The 24,199-nt window shown below is 44.2% G+C and overlaps 1 protein-coding gene across 4 annotated transcripts in view; it reads left to right on the top strand.

Moving 5' to 3' along the window:
• The first annotated feature begins 1,449 nt into the window (after positions 1 to 1,449).
• The window catches only part of MAP4K3 (mitogen-activated protein kinase kinase kinase kinase 3), a 136,028-nt gene continuing 113,278 nt past the window's right edge, over positions 1,450 to 24,199 (top strand). For 2 of the 4 annotated variants that reach the window (XM_084622281.1, XM_084622282.1), the window contains exons 1-2: positions 1,450 to 1,666; positions 19,350 to 19,407. In XM_084622281.1, the coding sequence (XP_084478407.1) occupies positions 1,565 to 1,666; positions 19,350 to 19,407 (160 nt within the window). In that variant the 5' untranslated portion in view covers positions 1,450 to 1,564. Of the gene's footprint in view, positions 1,667 to 1,975; positions 2,119 to 14,794; positions 14,814 to 19,349; positions 19,408 to 24,199 lie in introns of those variants that run through there. The other 2 variants (XM_084622283.1, XM_084622284.1) reach the window with 2 other exon arrangements.

Consider the following 24,199-nt stretch of genomic DNA (forward strand, 5'->3'; position numbering starts at 1 on the left):
CCCACAAAGGGCTGTAGCATGAGTAGAACTGGGAAAAGAAGTACAGGCAGGCTTGCTGGCCTGTTCCATGCGACCAGTTTTCACAGTGTGGCTGTGATCAGTTATGCTTGCTTAGGGGTTCTCAAACTGGGGGTCATGACCCCTCGGGGACCATGAGGTTATTATATGGGGGGTCATGAGCTGTCAGCCTCCACTCCAAACCCCACTTTGCCTCCAGCATTTATAATGGTGTTATTAAAAAGTGTTTTTAATTTATAAGGGGGGGTCGCACTTAGAGGCTTGCTATGTGAAAGGGGTCACCAGTACAAAAGTTTGAGAACCACTGTGCTTGCTGATGTAATACTGAGTGCTGTATACTGGGGCCATGTCTACTTTGCAAAATTAAGCCAGCCTAACTTACGTTGGCTGTATGTCATTGTTCATGCATATCTACACTTTGCTCCTTGTGTCAGTGGTGTGCATCCTCAACAGGAGTGCTTGTATTGTTTGTACTGTCAATGTGGGGCATTGTGGGATGGCTCCTGAAAGCCAGTAACAGTCAATGTAAGTAACACAGTGTAAAACGGACAATGCGGTGACCTAACTACATTGACCTTGACTCTATGCTGCTGATGTAGCAGGGTAGTTACACTGGGAGCAACATTTAAGTGTAGACACTTCCAAAGTTAGGTTGATATAAGGCAGTTTACATCTACCTAATCTTAGTAGTGTAGACCAGGCCTGGGGCAGAGCAACCCAGGCTGTTTTAGGGGGAGAGAGTCTTGCTGGGTTTAGGGGTCAACTGCCCAGGAGAGGGAGTGGAGGCAAAATGAAACAGCTGCAGGCAAGACCAGCGAACAGGGATGGGATGTTGCTGGCCACAGGGGCCAGCACAGATTGGGTTGGCAAGGGGACATGGGTTGTTGGGTTTACGACCAGGGCAGCCTGGGATGAGTGGGGTCTTGTTGGGTGTAGGTTCAGCCCGGCAGGGGGCAATGAGCCTGACAGGGCCTTGTTGGGTATAGGGAAGGGGGTTAGTGCAACCTGAGGCAATGACTGGGGCGGGGTCTTGTTAGGAGTGGACGGGAGTCAGGGTGGCCCGGGGAACGGGACGGGGCCTTGTTGAGTTGGGGGTCGGTGCAGCTCAGGGTTGGGGAGTGGGACAGGGCACTGGTGGGTGCAGGGGGTCAGGGCAGCCTAGGGAATGGAGAGCGGACTGCCCCGGGCTTGTAACGTGTTGGTTTCTCATTTATGAGACGTGGGTAGCACTGGAGAGCCCCCGGCCTCGGCCCCGCTCCGCTGAGGCCTCGCCAGCTGGGAGCCACGTGGGCAGCAGGGGCGTGGCTGAGCCGCTGAGCTTAGGGCGCGCGCCGCTCTCCTCGCCCCGCCCCATGCGCGCGCTGGGCGGCAGCGTCCCTGCCCCGTGCTTCTGGCCGGGGGCGGGGCGGGGGAGAGGCGCGCATGCGCCCTGTGTCGCGTAGTGCGCCATGTTAGCTGAGCAGGTCGGGGGGCGGCGGTGATCGGTCGTCGGTGTCCCCCCCTCCCCCTCCGGTGACCGAGCGGGGCCCTCCGCCTCGGCGGCGCCATGAGCGTGGGGCGGGTGCGCGACCTCTCCCGGCGCAACCCCCAGGAGGACTTCGAGCTCATCCAGCGCATCGGTAGCGGCACCTACGGCGACGTCTACAAGGTAGCGACCCGGGCAGGCCCCGCACCGGGCAGCGCCTGTCAGCCGCCGGGCCCCCCCGCAGCACCGCCGGGGCCCCCCTCCCTGCCCGTCCTGGCCGGCTGGGCCCCCCTCCGGGCGGCCGCAGGGGTGGGGGTCCCTGCCTGGAGAGGCTCTGCAGGGGGCCTGGCTCCTGTCACGGGGGCCTCCCTCTCTGCCCCCCCTCCCCCCGGAGCGCCTCTCGTCCTCGCCCCTAGGCGGGGGGCAGCCCCCGGCACAGCGACACGAGCGGGGGGGGGTCCCGGTTTGTGTCCAGGTAGCAGAGCCCAGGCTGGCTGGGCTTTCCTCCGCCTGGCGAGCTGACAGCCGGCAGAGTCGCCTCGTCACTCTCGCCTCTCTGGGGAAGAGCCTGGTCGCGGAGGTGCCCGGGATAACTTTCCAACATGGCTGTAACAAGCCCGCTACCTCAAATGTGGGTGAGTGAGAAAACAATTTCGGGTGGGAATATACATGTCAGCGTTTGGAGTCCCTCCGTTTATCCAGAACAGCTTGTCCAGGTCTGCGCCAGCACTTCGCCCAGTTCTCTGGGATCCAAGAAACCAGTTCGACTCCAGGTTTTGTCACTCAGGTTCCTTTATTTGGTATACAACAAAGCTAAGCTGAGTTGATCAGACTCAAGCTTAGGGGTGGGTCTAGAGCAGGGGTAGTCAATAGGCGGACGGTGGGCCAAATCTGGACACTTTTGGATGGACCCTGAAATCTTTTCATTTACTTATTGTTATTTTATTATTATCATTATTTTTTATTTTCTCTGGAGTCTGGACCTTAACTATACCTTGACCAAGAAATTTGAACCTTGACAAAGTAATTGACTGCCCCTGGTCTAGAGCATACCACACATCGAAAGTTACACAGAAGCGCTCTCCCTTCATATACGTATAAACATTTCATTGCATTTACTATACCTTAGATTACACATTTTTGGATTGTTTTGGTCACTTTGCAGGAACCAATCTCTGTACCGCATGCTCTGTGTGCTGTTTATGTAGAACCTGATCTTTATATAATCTCTACATTTCTAACTTATCTTGTCCATTTTTAGTAAATGGTTCCCTAGGTGTTCTCCCTCTTATCTTTGTTGGCTCAGACATTCTTTTTAAACCCAATGTTCTGTTTATCTCCCTAATTCTATCTTCCAAGAAATGAGACCTCCTTTCAAGTGTTAATTTCTCATTTCCATCAGGCCTCAGCTACATTCATATATCAGGATCACATTTTTGTTCAAACAAATGCACCAGAAAACAAGTCTCAGAAGAAAAAGGATAACACAACCAAATAGGATATGAGCACAGTAGCGTATGTAGCACTGTATTAATAACCTCTGAACACATGTACACTAATTTTTAAGAGAATCTGTTAAGCTTTCACCCACATTTCCATTTAAAGCCACATATTGCATTATGAAGAGGAGTACTTGTGGCACCTTAGAGACTAACCAATTTATTAGAGCATAAGCTTTCGTGAGCTACAGCTCACTTCCTCAGATGCATATCGTGGAAACTGCAGCAGACTTTATATATACACAGAGAATATGAACCAATACCTCCTCCCACCCCACTGTCCTGCTGGTAATAGCTTATCTAAAGTGATCATCAGGTGGGCCATTTCCAGCACAAATCCAGGTTTTCTCACCCTCCACCCCCGCACACAAATTCACTCTCCTGCTGGTGATAGCCCATCATGCACATTGTGTAAAGAGTTGTCACTTTGGATGGGCTATCACCAGCAGGAGAGTGAATTTGTGTGCGGGGGTGGAGGGTGAGAAAACCTGGATTTGTGCTGGAAATGGCCCACCTGATGATCACTTTAGATAAGCTATTACCAGCAGGACAGTGGGGTGGGAGGAGGTATTGGTTCATATTCTCTGTGTATATATAAAGTCTGCTGCAGTTTCCACGATATGCATCTGAGGAAGTGAGCTGTAGCTCACGAAAGCTTATGCTCTAATAAATTGGTTAGTCTCTAAGGTGCCACAAGTACTCCTCTGCTTCTTGCGAATACAGACTAACACGGCTGTTACTCTGAAACCTGTCATATTGCATTATGTAAAGTTTTAAAGAAAAGTCAAATTGATCTGAAAATGGCTAGATCAGGTCAGGATTGAGTTTGTGTGGAAGAACCTGAATACCTCGAACTAAGCTGTTTTTGAATTGCTCATGCCTAGGAGAAAACTTGTGAAAGGAAAAAAAGTACATCGCTTAAAATATGAAAAGTTAACAAACCTTTTTGGAGTTCAGAATAAGATGACAGAGTGGTATTGGTGCACTTATACATTGCCAGCATGGTGTGCAGACCCCTTAACTGCATTCTGACATAACTTCAGCACCATTTCCACCTCTGAATTTAGTGGCAAACAAGGATCAGACAGATGAATATGTTGCTTGCTTCCTTCAAAATGACCTTTAGCTTACAGAATGTTCACCTGGCTGGGAGCCAGGAGACCATGAGTTCTAATATCACCTGTTCCACTGATTAATTTGTTAAGGTGAAGGTAATTTTGCTGCTGTATAACAGCGTCTCCTACTTCCTGTACCCTTCCAGAACATGAGACTTCAGAATGTAAACACAGATGTTGGAAAACCAAGAAATACTTGGTTAAGCATACCGCTTAAAAGATTGTCAGTGTTATAATACCCTCCCTAGTTAAGGCAGTGTTAACCAGATACATTTAACTTTGCTCCCTTAAAGATGCCACGAGGAACTCACTAAGTTAACATAAAAAAACACACATAATCACATTACCATTTTATGTGTGCAGCACAATTACTGACAAAGGCAGTGTTGGCTGCCAGTTCCCCAAGTGGCATTACACATACATTCATTTTACTTTGTCTCCATATGCTTGCATGTGTGTGGGGCTGAACTAAACTTTCTTTGTGTTGTGTTGGAAGTTTTACCTTAACATTTTTTTGTTTTGTTTTCTTGCAACACTAATGTTCTTTTAAGGTATACGTGGGGGGACCTTCACTAAGCATTTCTGGTTTTCTAATGTTTAATGCTCTGTTGTGTGTGAGCAACACTGATTCCATCTTAACATTTTTTAATTGCATATTCATAAAATCAGTTTAGGTTGGTGTGCAGAATCTCAGTTATACCTGATCTCATTGAAATATGAACAAAGATTTTGGGCCCTTTTCGCCAAATCCCCTGCTCTTAATGGTAGCGCTGTAGAAAATGAGCTTGTTTTTTCCTTGTTCCTGCTCCTTATTAGTATGCTAATCTCTAGTCTGATTAGGTTTGACTTTTTTCAGAGTACATTTACTCAGTGTTCAGGTCCTCCCTCAGTGTGCCACTTTGAACCTGGCTGAGCTTTCGTCCAGTGTAGTTCATAATTCTGAAACTGTTCCAGGAACTGGAGTGATTTTTTTGGTTTGTTTTTTGATAAAGTGTTTTCAGCGTTAAGAATGAGGTATTAAGATGTATGTAAATCAGCAAACCTGGATCAATTGGTTAACCTTAAAAACCTCAAACTGTAGAATGAAATATTTCCAATTATAATACCATTATTTATGTATGTTACATTTAAGTTATTTTAGATTTGGCAAGGGTTTGTTGGGAGCAGTAGGGCATTGGCTGAGAGTCACCATAACCTTCAGTTCAATGTTCTATTGGTGGCTAATAAAGTCAGTACCATTCCTGATTTGATCTACCTTCAGACATAGAAGTTCCATTCTGAAAAATGGATTCATTTGTGTTCACCATGTACATGCAGGTTCCAGGATAAGATTAAATTAGATTCATTGTGATGTGCAGGTACCCTGATTCTTTAATCTCTTAGAATTGGAGTTGGCCAGGTTTATAGTTCTGCCATGACTTCAGTATCCATGCAGTTTGTGACTACATGGGGGTTAACTTGGGATCGGCTGCCATTATATTTGTTGCCTTCCTATGGGGACAGTCTCCTTAATGTGGACACTTGCTAATTGTTGACCTGACTCTCTCTCTCTCTCTCTCTTTTTTTTTAACAGGTTATAAAGTTGTTGAGAAAGTACAGTCAGGGCAATGTGGTATCTCCTGGAATCCTTAGATTTCCTTGATCTTTTTTTAGTTGGACTTTCAACCTGGATATACCACTGTGTGGTCACTGTTTTCTTTATAGCCATAGATGTATTTAATGTGTTACAAAAATAGATATGTAGCTGTGTTTGTTCCCAAAAAGGAAGTCCTTGCACTGGATATTTTACAATCTAAAATAAGTTTCAGAGTAACAGCCGTGTTAGTCTGTATTTGCAAAAAGAAAAGGAGGACTTGTGGCACCTTAGAGACTAACCCATTTATTTGAGCATAAGCTTTCGTGAGCTAATAAGGATAGGTAGTATGGACAGAGCTAAGGAGAGGGTGAAAGGAGATGAGGACGTGGGTCAAGACAATAAGATCCTGCTGCTGCTTGGGTCAGTTCTGTTATTTATATGGTGTCCAAAAATGTGCTAGTGCACATTATTTGAGGAATGCACCGTTTTTCTTAAAGTTAATACATAAGGCTACATTTTATAAGCCCCCGTGAAGTGGGTTTTGAGAGAGGATTTGGAGATGATGGTGGAATGTCCGTTAAAAAAAAAAAAAAGGATGTGTGAGGTTTTTTGTTGGTTCTGCAATAGTTTCCATATCAAATGTGCTTGGTTTATAGGGAAGAATATGTCTTTTCTAACCAGCAGCTATGCAAACTCATTCCAGAATATGCAAATTAAGAGAACACAAGTATTGCACATCAAATTATGAGGAGAGTGCCTTTCTCCATTGAAGCTATATTGCCTTGATGGTTTACATAGGTATAACTCATTAGGTCTGTAAATGGAACTTTGTAAATATTTCTGTAGAGGATGCAAAAGCAACATGAGACTCTTTCTCCCTTTCTGAGAGCTGTGTTGTGTCTGCAGTGCTAACAGGAGTAAAAAGTAATGACTTATTTTTGTTACCAAAGACAGCAGATATGACCTTGCCGAAACACAGAGCGGATCTAATGAGTAAGATATTATCATTTTTAGTCATTTTCAGAGTAGATCTGTAGTTCAGAGATTCCTGCAGGCGGCATCTCAGAGGTACCCTATAGACACTTAATTGTAACTTGTGGTTTCATCATAATATTATATACCTTATAATATTATATAGTTTTATATACCTTAATAAATTTGCCATTCAAGCCACTTAGTCTACTCCATCAAAATTGCTTTCCTGGTTGCAGTCACCTCTGCCAGGATAATTTTTGAATTGGAACCTTTTCCATCAAATCCCAGTACTCCATCTCATTTGTGGAATTCCACAAGGATCAAATCTCTCTGGTTCTTTTTAATATCTAAGTGCAACCACAAGGTGAAGTGGTCAAATGACATGGATTCAAGTGCCAGTAATATGCAGCTCTACTACATACCACCACTCTTCTGTCACCAAGATGTCCTGGTGCTTGGACAAGATCAACTCATGGAGAAAGAACAGCTGGCTGAAGCTGAATCTTTGCAAGACAGAAATTATGCTCGTGATGAGGAAGGCATTTTGAAGAGTTTGTAGTCATTGTGCAGTCCCCTTTGGTGGAAGGTACATAGTCACAGTTGCTCTTTCTTTTGAAGTCTAGGAGAACGCTTATATTCCTCACTAACTCTAAGCTGTCACGTAGCAGCATCTGTGAGTAATACTTCCTGTTTTCTCCAGTTGGCTAGGAGACTCGTCCTATCCCGGTGGATGATGACAACGCCTCAGTTATTTACACCTTTCTGATCTCTCTGTTGGACTATAGCAACACAATGTTTCTGAGCATGATTTAGTACTTAGAAAACTCCAGGTAGTACAGAACACTGTAGCGCATCTCCTACTGCAAGCACATAACCTGTCCTTCACTCTCTACGTTGTTTTCCCACAGAATTTCAAATCAAGTTCAAGGTCTCAGTCCTTATCTTTGTGGTGTTCCATGGTTGGCCCCAGGGTTTCTAAAAGACCAACTAAAGCTCTTGGATTAAGACTGTGGTTGACAAGCATACTTCTGTGGCACAGTGTTTTACAATAAGAGTAAAACGCATATGTTAGGGACACAGAACTTTCTTGGGAGCTAGTCTGAAGTCCTGCAGGAACTAAGGACTATCCCAAACCTCACCACTTCCAAATGCAAAATGCATTTCTTTGACTGTGCTTTAATATAAATGCATAGCAACCTGTATTTAAAACAAAACAAACCCTATCAAAACAAGACATTCTAATGCACATGCTTCGTCCTCCTGAGGAGATGAGAATAAACAACACACAGCAGATGTGTAATTAGGCTGCTACTGAAAGGTGCTCAGGTTCTACAGTGATGGGTGTCGTATAAGAAAAGAATAGAACAGAATTCCGTACAGATAAACTTTTCTCAAGCCCTTTTTAACTGACATTTATTAGGCAGGGTGAAAAATACTTCTGCGGGCACATGTAAGTTTGTTTTCATGCATCTGCTGTTTCTGGGTTTCACTATTGTAAACATCTCAAAAGAGGAATTAACTAATGATTTTCCTTCTCTGAAAAAACAGTTTCACTTCTCTGCCTGTAACTCAGTAGGACAATGTCCCTTGATTTCAATAAGGGAAAGTTGTGGTTTTGGCCACTCTGCACTGTAGAAAATCTTTGCAGAAAATTTGCTCTTAGTTCTTTTGTTAAATCTCAGAAAGCATCCTATTTGGTAGTTAGTTGGAGCAAAGATGAAACTGATAATTGACAGCATCTTGTTCGTAACAAATTGTGGTGAAAGTGGGGAATAGTGGACCTGAATATTCAAGGAGAGAAAATTAACTTCCTCTAATTTTTTTTGAAGATAACACTAAAAGATCATGTAATTACTTTAAGTGTCTATGTATGTGTACCAATAGGTGCCTTATAGAGACAGCCTGTGGGGAGGGCCCCCCCTCCCAATTTCATCCACAGTTTAGTGGGAAATGATCCCACTTCCTTGTTTGGTGGTACTGTGTATGGTATACAGCACCCTAAGGAATGTAGAATGACCAGATTGAATCAGACCAGCAGTCCACCTAGTTCAGTGTCCTGTCCCTGATAGTTTCCAGTGGCAGATTCTTCCGAGGAAGGTTCAAGAAACCTCACAATAGGGAAACCAGATTCACAGTAGGGAGGAATGGGATAATCCACTCCACCATGGATGTCTCATTCAAATCCCTAGTAGAGATTGGCTTAAACCCTGAAACATGAAGATTTATATCCCTCCCAAATTTTTCTTACCATTAACTGCTATAACTCTGGGTATTCTTATTAGTATAAAAGTCTAGTTCCTCTTTGAATCATGCAGCTTGGGTAGGCAGACTTGTGCTAGCACGTTAAAAATAGCTGTGTGGACATTGCAGCACTGCAGAGGCTCTGGCTAGCCACTTGAGCTTAAACCCATCCTACCCCTGGGTCTGAGCTCAGGTGGTTAGCCTGAGCCTCTGCCGGTGCCATAATGTCCACGCAGCTGTTTCAAGTGTTAAGCAGTCATCTGGTAGCACAAGCCTGTCTGCTCTGGCTGGGAGGCTTGCTCCGAGCTGTAGTATAAGACATACCCAATGACTTCCTGTGGTAGTGTGTCACAGTCTAATTATGCATTGTGTGAAAAAATATTTCCTTTCTCACTTTCGAATTTGTCACTTTTCAGTTTAATTGAATATCCCCAGGGTTCTTGCCTTATAAGACTGGGAGCTTATGTTCTTTCTGTCTGTCTCTTAGGCCATTCATTTTTTGTATACCGTTGCCATTTTCTCTCCTATTTGTCTCTTGCGGTAAACAATCCCAGTCTTCTTAATTTCTCTTCATATTAAAATCTCTTTGAGCCCACTCTAATTCTGATTTTTGAGATAGGGTGACAAATGCTGTGTACAGTATTCCAGATGAGGTCTGACCATTGACTTATAATGGCATTATAATATTTCTCTAATTCATCATCCCTTATGCATCTTAACATCTTGTTTGCTTTTTTTTGGCTGCTGCTACACAGAGGAGAGTTAGTCACTGAGCTGACCACATTGAGTGATGCCCAAGTTCTTTTCCAGAGCTGAAACAGTTACGTTAGAACTCTGTAGGGTGTATGAGTAGGTTAAAAGTTTCCTTATAACGTGCAGCATTTTGCGTTTATAAACATTGAACTTTGCTATCTTGTTGCCCATTCACCTAGCTTACTTAGATCCCTCTGGTTCCTCATAGTTCTCTCTGGATTTAGCTAACCTAAATAATTGTCATCTGCAAATTGTGCTATCTCACTACACACCTCTCTTCCAAAAACTGTTGTTAATTAGAGTAAACAACACCAGACCATGCGCTGAACCTTGAGGTTCCAGCTGTTAATCTTTTGCCATGGTGAAAATTGACCACTTACCCTGTCTCTTAGCCTGAAAAAAGGTTGTAAAAATTGTCAACCAGTCGCCTTTATTTTCTATTTTATTGATGTGTTCAAACAGTTCTAATAGATTAGCGGTTCTCAAAGTGTGGGTCGCGACTGTATTTTAATGTGATCACCAGGGCTGGCTTTAAACTTGTTGGAACCCAGGGCCAGAGCCGAAGCCCGAGCACCACGGCCTGGGGTCGAAGCCTGAGAGCTTCAGACCTGGGTGGTGGGGCTCAGGTTACAGGCCCCCATCTGGGGCTGAAGCCCTTGGGCTTGGGCTTTGGCCCCGCACACCCAGGGCAGTGGGGCTGGGGCAGGCTCAGGCTTCAGTCCCCCTCTACTGGGGTCATGTAGTAATTTTTGTTGTCAGAAGGGAGTCATGGTGCAATGAAGTTTGAGATCCCTTGGATTAGAGAGACACTTTCCCTTTGTAGAAGCTCTGGTGATTAGACCTTATCATGTCATGATCTTCCAGGTATTTTATTATGAGTTCCAACCAGTTTTCCAAGTAGACATATGGCTTTTTGGTGTGTAATTCTCTGGATAATTCCTAGAACCCTTTAAAAAAAAAAAAAGGGTATAATACATGCTGCCCTCCAACCCTCTGGCGCAAAAGTTGTTTCTGGTGAAAAATTGCATGTTTTTGTTATCAGCTGAGCCACTTCATAATTCATAATAATTCACACTTCATAATCTCCTTCAGAACTCTTGGATGTATACCGTCTAGGCCTGGTGACATATTGCTTTTCATTATATGATTATTTCACACCTTTTCTTTTTGACACTTCAATTTCTGATAGCACCTGATCTTTATTACAAGAAAAGGACAGGTCCCTGACAACTTTTGTGATAGATTTATTTGTATCAGTCTATATCTTCTCAGCAGTGCCTATAGATCTCCCTTTAACTTTGGTGATCCAGCAGACCCACCAACTCTTTGGCAGGCTTCCTGCTTCTGAAATAGTTACATAATTTCTTGTGGTTTTTTTAATGTCATTAGCTATTTGTAAGGCCTTTCATTTTTTATTTTTATTTTTTAAAGTGTCCTGGGAATTTATTGGGTTTTATTAAAAATAGGAGAAAAATTGGTAAAAACCAGGACCAGAAGGCGGGTGGGGGGAGAAATGGGGTGGAGGGGGAAGAGTGCCTGGTATCCATGCAGGGTGGGGATTACTCACCATGTAGTGTTTGAGGAAGCCTTTCACTGCCTGAAGCAGTTGGGCAGTCTCAGCTACCAGGACCCAACTCCCTGTCTGTCTTTCTTCCCCTGCTTGCAGAGGAATGGAAGAGCCTGGATCAGGAGGGGAGTAGAAGTCTTTAACTCACACAGAGTCCTTGTGGCACTCTGTACCTCAGTGCAGCAACTTGGAACCCGCATATGCACCACTGTCATGTAATTACGATATGTTTTGTACAAAGTATGCCACATAAGGAATCGGAATGTCATGATCTGCTGAAATCCACTGTTCTGTCAAAATATGTATATCGTTAGTGTGTATGAAGTTATGAGCCTTAGCTGTATGGTTGTTTCTCAAACTTGCAACATATTTCAGTGTCACTCACTGCCAGTTCTCCAGTGACAATAAAGGAGGTGATCCACTCCCAGGAGGGTGTTAAGTGATCATTAATCAGTAGGGGAGTTGTAAACATGGGATTTACAATGCCCTAAGAGGGCTGCACAAGCATCACTCAGTAGGGGTTTGCTTCACTCTGATTCAGCAGAGCCTGCCAGGACATGTCTGGGCTAGTGTTTTCCAGGCATATGGACTGAGGATATAAAATAGGGGAAAGTGGTATCATGGTTTTGCCTTTCGCCTCCCCTGCCCACGTTGAAATTAACAAGAACAGTGCAAAGACAAAGACTTGAACTCGGGAGACTGGTCCCAGGCTTAAAGGGGAAGCCTGTGTATTAAGAACTGTAACCTACCTGCAGCATCCAGTGGGGTGAGAGAAACTGCTTGATCCAAATACTGCCTAGTCTAATAATTTTAGACTGTGTGCTTACGTTTTATTTTCTTTGGTAACTACCATTTATAATCACTTAAAATCTGACTTTCTGTACTTAATAAATCTGTTTTATATTTTACCTAAAACAGTGTGTTTTGATTGAAGTGCTTGGGAAATCTCAGCTCAGTATACAAAAGTTAGTGCGTGTCCTCTCCACATCGAGGGAGGGGCAGACTGGATAATAAACTTATATTGGTCAGGCTTCTGATCAGGGCAAGACCATGTATTCTGGGGGTGCAAGGCTGGGGGCTTGAGAGACTTACTTATGCCTGTCTCTGTGTGATCTGGGAGTGGTTCAGGGAGCATTCATGCAATTTAGCTGCGTGTGGGAGTCCACACACAGTTGTGCTAAGTGATAAGAGCATCTGGAGGGTTTTGCTGTTTGTCACTAGCAAAGCATTGTGAGAGATGGCCCAGGCTGGAGAATTAAGGTGGCACAGCAGTACCCCAGTTCATGTCGTACCCCGAGGATCCTGTCACAGTCCCATCCTGGCCCATCTGGGCTTTCAGTGCTGCCCAGTCTGCTTCCTGCGTACAGGCCGTCTGACAGGGTAATGGAAGGAAAGCAGACGGTGTTGTGTGCCCTGGGGCTGATCGCTGCGGCTACGCAGCACGGCTCCATCGACTCCCATTCTGAAGGGCTGGCCTCAGAAGTGTAGGCTCTGTTCAGCAGGGAGACAGTACGCATGGGGGTGCAGCCTTCCGCTCCCAACAGCCCTGTCACTGCAGCAGTCAGGTAGTACTGGCTTCCAGGTTCAGGAAGGAAGTAATAGTCTGGTCCATGAGTACTAAAACCCCTTTGCAGACAGAGACCCCTGCTGGACCCTGCCAGCTTTTCAGCAAAGCCCCATCTTCGTCTCCTGGGAAAAATTTCTGGGTCCCAAAATTCACGTCAAAATCAGTAAGACATGAATACTGGCTTTTTCAAAAAACCAGTGGGAATATTTCAGGGAAAATTGGTAAATACCAATAATGAAGAGCCTTAGCTATTTGCTCTGACTCTATTTTAACCCTTCTAATTTCCCTCTTACGTATTGCTTACTGTAATTTATGTTCTTGTGTATTAGTTTCACTAGGGTTAGATATTCAAACCTGAAGGCTCTGTTTGGCTTAATAACTTTTTGTCTTGCCAAATGGGTTTACTTCTTGCCATCCTGATTCCCTTTTTGTTCAAGAATGCCTGCTGTGATTTCCTCAAATAGCATTCATGCTACATTTAAAAATTTCACTTTTACTCTTAACTTTAGAGTCTTTGACTAGCCTCATTTTATTGAAATGTATACCCTTCTAAAATTTGGTGTCCCTCTATCAGTTCTTGGTATCTTACTTCCTAGGATGTTGAATCTAATTATATTGTAGTCACTGTTACTCAGTGGTTCAGCTACTGTTATTTAAGACTGTAAAGAATAGCCTCTGCTCTTGTGCTCTAGAACTAGCTATTCCAAGAAGCACTGGCTTCAAGTGTTGAAACATTGCTTCTTTAAACTTTGTTTTGTAGTGCCGTTTGACCAGTTTCTGTTGGTAGCTGAAGTCCGCCATTATTTTTTTCTTAGATTTTTGCAATCTCTGATTTCATAGAATCATAGAATATCAGGGTTGGAAGGGACCTCAGGAGGTCATCTAGTCCAGCCCCCTGCTCAAAGCAGGACCAATCCCCCGTAGTTGCCCCAGATCCCTAAATGGCCCCCTCAAGGATTGAACTCACAACCCTGGGTTTAGCAGGCCAATGCTCATTCAATATCCTTTTCTTGATCTGGAGGCCAGTAGAATAGGCCTACTAATTAATATTAATATTAAAATAAATAAATATTCACACGCACACGCTTTGGGCTTCATGTCCAGAAAGGTGCAACTGTGTGATCCTTTCCATTCAATTTTTGCCTTGCTAAATCCTGCAGAATCTTCTAAGTACAGTGCTACTCCTCCACTTCTTTTGCCTAGTCAGTCTTTCCTGTATAGTTTACAGCCAGGTATTATAGTACCCTACTGATTTATCATTTTACTTTTTTCAATAATGCCTAGTATATTAAGATCCTCTTCCATTGAGAGGCATTCTAGTTAATTTGTTTTTACTTTAAGCCTCTTGCATTTGTATAGAGACATTGATAGTCTTTGTTTCTGACCAGGTACCTGTTAAATTGAACTTCTTAATCTGGAACCCTGCTGTTTTCAGAGGTTTAAGTGACTATTTTCCAGGGCATGTGTACGCTTCAGACTGAAGTCGACCTATGTTAGGTCAGCTTGCAGTCACCGCAGTAATTACTGTGATGGCTGATGTCCACGCTCCCCTCCTTCTGTCGGTGTGTGTCATCCCCAGGAGCTTTTCCACCGACTGAAGAGGGGCAGTGTTGGGGGGCTGAGAGCCAGGGCTCTCAGCTCTGTGCAGCTCCCCACCAGGAGCCCAACTGCTTTCTGGGCTTCTCACCTCCCTGCTTCCCACAAAGAGCAGGAGATAGCTGCCTGGGCTTCTTGCCCCCCTGTTCTCTGCTGAGGGCTCCAGTCTGGAGCCCTGAAATTGACAAGACAGCCAACAGCCTATGTGTCATAAATATAAAGGGAAGGGTAAACCCCTTTAAAATCCCTCCTGGCCAGAGGAAAAACCCTTGCACCTATAAAGGGTTAAGAAGCTAGGATAACCTCGCTGGCACCTGACCAAAATGACCAATGAGGAGACAAGATACTTTCAAAGCTGGAGGGGGGAGAGAAACAAAGGTTCTCTCTGTCTGTGTGTTGTTTTTTGCCAGAGACAGAAAAGGAATGGAGTCTTAGAACTTAGTAAGTAATCTAGCTAGATATGTGTTAGATTCTGTTTTGTTTAAATGGCTGATAAAATAAGCTGTGCTGAATGGAATATATATTCCTGTTTTTGTGTCTTTTTGTAACTTAACGTTTTGCCTAGAGGGATTCTCTGTGTTTTGAATCTGATTACCCTGTAAGGTATTTACCATCCTGATTTTACAGAGGTGATTCTTTTACCTTTTCTTTAATTAAAATTCTTCTTTTAAGAACTTGATTGCTTTTTCATTGTTCTTGAGATCCAAGGGTTTGGGTCTGTGTTCACCTATGCAAATTGGTGAGGATTTTTATCAAGCCTTCCCCAGGAAAGGGGGTGTAGGGTTTGGGAGGATTTTGGGGGGAAAGACGTTTCCAAGCGGGCTCTTTCCCTGTTATATATTTGTTAGATACTTGGTGGTGGCAGCAATAAAGTCCAAGGGCAAAAGGTAAAATAGTTTGTACCTTGGGGAAGTTTTAACCTAAGCTGGTAAAAATAAGCTTAGGGGTTTTTCATGCAGGTCCCCACATCTGTACCCCAGAGGTCAGAGTGGGGAAGGAACCTTGACACTATGTAAGGAAGTATGCATCGTCATAACTACACTGACAAAAGCCCCATGCCTCTCGTGGAGGTGGAGTTATGTCCATGTAGTAGGGCACTCTCACATCGGTGGGACAAGGCTGTAGTGTATACACTGACATAATTAGGTTGACATAAGCTGCCCTCTGTTGACCTGACTAGTATAGCCCAGTCCCCAGTGGATGAAGTAATGTGTCTCAAAGGTTACTTAGGATATGTCTACACTGTAGAGACTATAGTGTAGACACAGCCTACATCAAGGGAAGGGGTTTTCCTGTTGGTGTAGGAACACCACTGCCCTGAATGATGGCAGCTACATTGACGGAAGCGTTCTTCTGTCAACATAGCTGCCTCTGCACTAGGGGAGTAAGTTGGCACAGCTATGTTGGTTGGGTGTGTTTTTCACTCCCCTGACTGAAGTAGCTCTGGTGACCTAACTTTTCACTGTAGACCAGGCCTTAAAATGCTGAGAAACTTCCTCAGATGTGAAGGTTTAGTCTATAGCAGTGTTGATCTCTTAGACTGAATTAGTATAGGTATTTTTGCTATGGTTTTGGAACATATCAAAATTGCCAGTATGACCGCATGCGGATGCTGCAGTTGGTAGAAAGCCATATAGGGCTGCATGAACCAAAGCCAACATCTTTAATTCCATCTGGAAAAAAGATAGCAGTCAACACAGATCATGGAAAATAACTGCAATATACTCATGGTGAGATGAGTCAACAAATGGACAGACGACTTCTGCATCAGTTTGATTTTTTCTGGATGGGTTTAAGATGCAGCTTTGTGTGGAGCACATCACCATAAACCAGCGGTTCTCAGACTGTGGGTTGGGACCCCAAAGTGGGTTGCAGCCCGCTTTGAATGGGGTCACCAGGGCTGGCTTAGACTTGCTGGGGCCCGGGGCTGAAGCCCAAGCCCCGCTACCCTGGGCGGCAGGACTCAGGTAGCAGGCCCCCTGACTGGGGCTGAAGCCCTTGAGCTTCAGCTTTGGCCCTCTGCCCAGAATGGTGGGGCTCGGGCTATGGCTGTACCACCCAGGGCAATGGAGCTTGGGCAGGCTCAGGCTTCAGTCCCCCCTTCTGGGGTCGTGAAGTAATTTTTGTGGTGCAATGAAGTTTACGAACCCCTGCCATAATCTAATCTTGAGTTTAGAAAGGCATGAGCAACAGTAGCGAAGTCTGCATTTGAAAGAAACCACTGCAAGCTCCCACCCATATATAACTGAGGGGGGCACACCACACTTGGCCATTGTTATTTCTTGATCATCAGAAGTAACTGGGAGTCAGTTTGGCTGCAAGTACAAACAGAAGATGAATGCAGACCTTCCTATGGAGTGTCTGCATATTTCCTGGTTGCTTTTGTAACCAACAAATATTTGTCTTATCCTGGTTGACCTTCAGCCATATATCCCTTATGCAAGCTTTGGTCTCAGCCAAACACTAAGGGCTCATTTACACTTACAGTGCTCCAGCGGCTTAGTGAAGACACCTCCAGTGCCAATGAGAGAGCTTCTCCCAGGGTTAAGTAAAGTCATTGACTGATTTTTTGCCTGGGGCTTGGTCTATACTACAAGCTTATGTCAGTATAACTACATTGTTCCGGGTGTGGAAAATTCAGATGTCTGGCAGAGGCCGTTGTTGGAAGACCAGGATACTGGGCAAGATGGACCATTGGTCTGAGCCAGTGTGGCCATTTTAATGTCCTTACAATTGCCAAAACTTAAGTAGAAAAAAGAAAAGGAGTACTTGTGGCACCTTAGAGACTAACCAATTTATTTGAGCATAAGCTTTCGTGAGCTACAGCTCACTTCATAAGCTTATGCTCAAATAAATTGGTTAGTCTCTAAGGTGCCACAAGTACTCCTTTTCTTTTTGCGAATACAGACTAACACAACTGCTACTCTGAAACCTGTCAAGTAGAAAAGACAGCCTTTGTTCTGTATGTCATCCTGTCCATCCAGAGGCAGACCGTTTCGATCTATTTAACATATTTTGTAGCAGTGCCAAAAAAGTACTGCTATGCCAAGGAAAAATGAGAAGTTTAAATTCTAGTAATGGGAACTGCTAAGGGTAGAAAACCAAAGATTGAAATCTGAGATTATTGTGTTTTCCCACTGCCTTGCAGAATTTATTTCTAGGCTTGGCAGGTTGCCAGGCTCTCTTGTTTCACATATTGATTAACATCTTGCTGTTTTCTCAACTCCAGTTCAAACATGAGTTTACAAGCTCATCTCTCACACCCTTACGGTTAGAAGGAAAGACTTTATACCATTTGATAGGTAGAATTTCATGCTTTCACAAGCATAATGATGGAGATAGCAGCTCAGTTTTTTAAAATCTTCAAAGTCCCGTTTTCAAACATGATCTAGTACCCTAAGTTTTGTTGTAAAGCAGTGGGACTTAAGCTTCTAAGGGCCAGATTTTTAAAGATCCCTAGGAGCCTAAAGATACAGATAGATGCCTAGAAACTTTTGAAAAACCAACTCATTGATGTCATCTTCTTTAGGCACCTTAATATCTTTGTAAAGCTGGTCTTAAAATTTTCAAGTCACTTATCTGCTAACATCATGTTGTAATTGAAAGGGTGGAAAAGTGAACTGATAATCTAAACGTCGTTTGAAGGTGTATTATTATATTATGACTCGCCAGGGCTGGAAACACACTGGTGGACTTATACAAAATACTTTTAAGGACCAGTAAATTCTTCCAAGCAGTGGTCCTAGATGATTAGTTAAGGGGGGGGGAAAGGCTGTTTACCGTATTTGGGTTTCTTTTTAATGTCTTCTTAAAATTTAGCTTCTATTAATTTTTTACTGTAACATAAGGTACATTTTTGCATAACAGCACCCCAATATATAATGTAATTCTGATGCTGAGCAATTGCCATGTAAGTTTTTTCTAGGATGCTGCTCAAAATCAAGTTGCTACATACATATATTGGGCTGGGACAGTGGGAGGGCTGTTTTCATACTGTCTACTAACTCCTTAGCTGATTTTAGTAGCTTCACAGGCAGAAGATACTGTGGGTAGGTGGGGGTAGGGAACTAACGGTATGTAGTAGAATACAGAGCAGAAAAGGTTGAAGTACTGTCTTGAAAGCAACAAGATTCAAGAGCCTTAGATGGAAGCTGCTTCTCATCAAGGCAGTGTGCTTACTACTGCATACCTTCTGATCCCCCAGTTTGGGAGCCATGTAGGCTGAAACTATTTGTAAGCAACCTGTCCCAATTCCCAGTATGTCACAAATTTGTAGAGCATCAGTGCAGCATAATTCATGACCCTTGCTGCATAATTTGTCTGATGTACCAAAGCGCACACTTTATTCCAAATTAACTTTTAGTGTCCTTGCAAGATAGTTTGCTTTTGTAATTAGAAAATAAATTTCTCTCAAGACTTTTTCATGGTAAATGTCCATATAAAACTTGTTAAAGATTTCCAGGTTGTGATTGCAAAATTCAGTCTTGTGAGCATGGTTAAGAATTAATGCATAGTTCACCATTTTGTTTGAAAAGATGGCAGGGCAAGAAAGGAGAAAAAAGGCTGAATTTATAAAATTTGGATTGTGGCTTCTTGAAGCCAGCGACTTCTCAGCGACGTTTGGCTTATTGTCATCAGTCGGTCATGTGGATCGTACTTTAAAAGAAGTTCTAAAGTGCTAACTGCACAGCAATGCTTATTTAGCTAATCAAAATATATGATGTATGGCCCGTTATGTTTAATTACAGTAACACGTTTAACTGAAAAAACCCTCCTAGCCTTAAACTAATCATAAATCTGATGTAACACACAAATCTGCAAAATGTTTTAATTTAGCGCAGACTTGTAAAACACCGCATTTGTATAAAAAAAAATTAATGTTTAGTTTATGTAGTGAGTTTTTAATTGCTCTAGCATGAACTCTTCACATTACTGAAGAATATAAAATTAAGATACACTTTTCTCTTTTTTTTATAGGCTCGGAATGTTAACACGGGTGAGCTAGCAGCAATTAAAGTAATAAAACTGGAACCAGGTAAGTGTCCCCTCGTGGTGAAGCTTACCACTTTACAGACTTCAGATATTTTCCATGTTTTAATTGTGCTCATTTTTGTTTGCTCTTATTTTACAAAATTAACGTTTAAAAAAAAATGACCAAGAAGGGATAGGGATAATTTTTGGTCCCCTCACCACCAAATTTCCTGCTATGCATCCCCTCTTTCATTGACATGCATTTTTAAGGATGGAAGGATGAACACAAAGAAATGCGCAAAAAAAAAAAAAGCGTAGGATTACTTTTAATTTTTTATTGTGTTGCTTTGCCTGCTGTTTTGCATTGCTAACTCTAGCTGTGGTACTCCTGTCTTACATCTGTCTCTGCATATCATGCTGCAGAAAGTGTGTAGTATTTTGCGTTAGATATAACCAATAAATATAAAAACAGCATTCTCAAATATTCCCACCATGCAGGTTAGTATCGGGAAGATAGGGGTGGCAGAGTGGAATCGGGGCATCCTCTTAAAGAAAATCAAGTGTCCAGGAATTATGTTTTTGTAAACATACAATCTTTTTAGAATGAGCATCAGATTGGACAAAGTCTGTACTGTGGGTATGTCTATGCTGCATTCGAAGGTATGATTTGCACCTTGGATAGGCATATCTGTGCTATGTTTAATCTGACATGCTAACAATAGTAACAAAGACACAGTGGCATGGTCTTCAGCATGGGCTCTACAAACCTTCCCAGTCCCTCTGGGTACGTACACACATTCCTAGTCTGTGTTGCCATGTTTTCACTGCTGTTTTTAGTGTGCTAGCTAGATTAAACGTGTCCGAGCTGTAAATCACACCTTCAGTTGTAGTGTAGACACAGGTGCCAGCTTCCAACTTTCCCCAGGGATGCTCAATCCCTGCTCCATCCCAGGCTCCGCCTCCATTCCATCTCTTCCCCCAAGGCCCTGCCCCCACTCCGCTCCCGCCCCACCTCTTCCCTGCCTCTTTCCACCCAGTTCCGTCCCCTCCCTTCCCTGAGTTTGCCCTGTTCCCACTCCTCCCCTTCTCTCCCAGCACCTCCTGCACGCTGCGGAACAGCTGGAAGCGAGCTGGGGGAGTTGATCTGCGGGGCTGCCAGCGGGCGGGAGGTGCTGGAGGGGTGGCTGGGGAGCTTGGCTGCCGGTGGGTGCTAAGCACCCACTAATTTTTTTCCGTGGGTGCTCCACTCCTGGAGCACCCACAGAGTTGGCACCTATGAGTGTAGATATAGTCTAAGAAACTGTACTAGAAATGAGCAAACAATGGGTGTGAAACATTTAAAAGGAAACTTTTTAAAGCTTCAGTTTAGTGTAAGGTGTACATTTTTTCCAAAATCATGAAGTATTAGATATTAACAATATTCAGTTAACGCTTTATCAGTCTGCATGAAATGAAAACTATGCATGGTAAGAGAAATGAAGACAGTGAGACAAAAGTGAAGGAGAGTGAGAGAAGGTGTGGAATACTACTCGAGAAAGATAGGAGGAGTAATAGATGACCTGGAAGGGTCCAGGACTTCAGTATATTCCATGAGTCCAGAAATACTCATGAAGACCCTGACTAAAACACACTATAATTCACTGAGAAAAAACTTAAAGCAGAGTTGAGGTTGTGTGGAAGTATCTCCTGCCCTTCAGCAAAACTCAAACTTCTGAAAACCAGGAAATTCGGAGTTAAGGTTCACCCCAATGCAATACTAAGGGCTTGTCTACACTTACATTTTATAGTGCTCTAACTTGCTGGCTCAGGAGGGTGAAAAATCACCCCCTGAGCGCAGCAACTCTGAGCACTTCAAAGCTCTGCCACAGGAGTGTTCCTGTGGCAGGGCTGTGAAGTTTCCAGTGTAGACATACCCTAATTCTGTCTCCCAGAGCTGGGACTAGCCACAGGAAATTATCTGCATGCATTCCACTGCATTCCTTGTGTTAGGTGTCAGTGTACTGAATGGTGGAGGCATCAGTTGGAACAGCTTGGTAGAGGTGTGATGGTCATGTAAGAAGATCTAGGTCAGAGGCCCTCCCCCCAATGTGTGTGATCAGAGGAAAGAGGTGCATATGTACCTTGAGGGATCTACTGTTCAGCATTCCAGTACTGAATTGTGCAGGTTGTCAGTAGGGGGCACAGGGGTCTTCTTGCTATGCAGATTATTAGCAGTGCGGTGGATACGAGAGCAGTTGGTGGGTTTAATGATGGGTAAGTGAAAGTGTAGTGTGAAATGGAATATTTTGGATAAGAGTGAAGGGCTGTAAAATTTAACAACTGTTGGGACTGTTTTTGGGAGCAGACTTAGTGTTTGGGTGTGGAACAAAACAGAGAACTCCAGTACAGCTCACCTAAAACAAATTTTGCTTTACCAAACAGGCGTTTGACTGTTGCAGGTGTCATGTGCCCTGTTCCCTGAATGATGTACACGATCTGCAAAGGCAGAGTATGAGTATGTGTGCTGTGGGATTATTGGATCATCTCTCAAAGAAGCCAGAGTTAAGGTTGCTTTGGCATGTACCTTAGTTCTGTTTCCTGGTTTTCAGAGGTTTGAGTTTGCTTGGCTCAGTGTTCTGGAAGGGTATGAGATATCTCTGGGCAACCTTAACTCTGAATTAATGAAGTTTCCTAGTCTTATTTTTTTTTTAAATAGAAAAATGTTTGTTGCAGGAGTTAGTAGTCATATGGGTAGCTGTAGTTCTCACATAGCTTTGCAGTTGTTATGGTACAGGACTGTCACTAATTTAATTAGAAGATGACCTAGCTTTTATATAGTGTGTTGCATCAGTAGATTGTAATGAATTTTACATCCTTATCCCCATTTTACAGATGGGAAAGTGAGGTACAGGTAGGTGAAGTGGCTTTCCCAAGGTCATCCAGCAGACCAGTGGCAAAGCCAGGAATAGTGCCAATTCAATGGTTTCTCCACTAGGCCACACAGTTGTTGTGTGATTCCTCAGTGCTCCTCCCCTTCTGTATCCCCACTGTTGTGGAATGGGGACAATGGTCTTGCTTGGAGTGTGTAATTGCTAACAGGGCCGGTAAGAGAAATCTCTGACAAGGTCGGTGGCCCCAAATCTTGACAGTTTTATCACATGGTGGTTACAATAACTTTAAAGGTGTCCGAGAAGACAGGTGTGTCTCTGTCCTTTGCCATCCCATTTCCTCACCATTTCCCAGAACATGTAGCATCCTGTGCAAGATTTACCTTCCCCTTCCCATCCCATTAAGCCATTGTTAGCACGGTAGGAGCCTTTGGCATGCAAGAAGTTGCTCCTTGCCTTCCACTGTTCTGCTGTGTCACAAGCAGCAGCTTAGTGGAGGATTGCACACTTCCTTGGTTATGTAGCCTGAACTGCACTAAACTGAGCCCCTCACCCCCACTACCTACCCCCAGCTGGGCTTCTTGCCTCTGCTTCGAGGCTTGCCAGCTCCCCTTATCACCCTCCACACATTGGTGACAAGTATCTTAATTGTTCGTTTCAATGGATTTCAGATGTTTAAATTTGCATTACATTCTGCCCCCCCTTAGTTCACGGGGCAAGAAGAGGATCTCACACCCCTGCAAAGGGATAGGGCCCCCCAGATCCCAGCTCATGCAGAGGGACATGGAGAGTGGCTCAGACACCCCAAGCGTAGGGTCCCTCAGATCCCAGGACACACATTGGGAAGGGAGCAGGGCTCAAACCCTTGCAGGGCATAGGGCTTCCCCATATCCCAGCACCCATCCGGAAGGGGAGAATTCAGGGCTGATGGGCCTCCACACTCAGAACCCCCAGTTCTTCTGCCACCCCTTACATTTGTCCAACCCCTTCCTTTCCCTACGACCATTCCAAATTTATCCTCCTCCCCGTAATACTCTATCTGTTGCTGCAGGCGTCTTCCCCCCCCCCCCCACTTTTCCCTATTCCCACCCACTCTCCCACCCCAATCACCCTCTCCTCCCAGCAAGCATTCATATACCTAATATATTTTCAGACCACCTAGAGGGACAAGAGCCCCCAGATCCAAGCTGATGTTGGTGGGGTTTAGGGAGAGAGACTCAGACCCCCGTAGATGGACTGAGGCCCCCAGATCCTGGTACACATGCACACAAGGTGGAAGGTCTGAGACACCCCCAGAGGGGTAGCCCCACAAATCACAGCCCATATGGGGGAAGGTGTATGTGTGGATCAGATCACCGCAGGGGGGTGGGACCCCCAGTTTCCAGCATACATGAAGGTCGTGAAGAGGGGCTTAGCCTTTCAAATGCTGGCCCACGCAATGGAAGGGAGAATGTGGGGTTGACAATGCCCCTGCCCCTATTTTCCCTCAGTCCTCCTGCCATTTACCTTCATGTTCCTTTCCCATAATCCCTTCACTATAGCCCCAAACCCCTCGTCCCTATTCACTCCTACTGCTTCACCCCCAATTGCTGTTCTGTTCAAGCCAACCTTTCACATGTGATTCCCCCCCTCCCCCGAATAACTTTGATTAAATTCCTCTTACATAAAATAAACTCTGTCCTCCCCCTGAAAGCTTTGAACAAGATGCCTACAAACTTTTTCCAGATTTCTTCCCCAGGTGGCTTTTGAACTGACACTGGTGGGGTTCAAAGGACTACTGCTTATCCCATTGAGCTACCCAGCTGTAACAAAACTTAAAGGACTACAAATCCTGTTGGCTCTTCTGACCTCTATGCTCCGTGTAATCCACTGAGTTTGTGTGCTAAACTCTTTGGAGAATATTTTACTGAATTTTGCTCCCCCAAAGGAATAGTGGGTGCCAAGAGCTAGTTGGGGCTAACTCTCAAGCAGTTGAGACCCCTGTGCCAG

Source organism: Lepidochelys olivacea (genome assembly GCF_965140295.1).
Source record: "Lepidochelys olivacea isolate rLepOli2 genome assembly, chromosome: 3".
NCBI lineage: Eukaryota > Metazoa > Chordata > Testudines > Cheloniidae > Lepidochelys > Lepidochelys olivacea.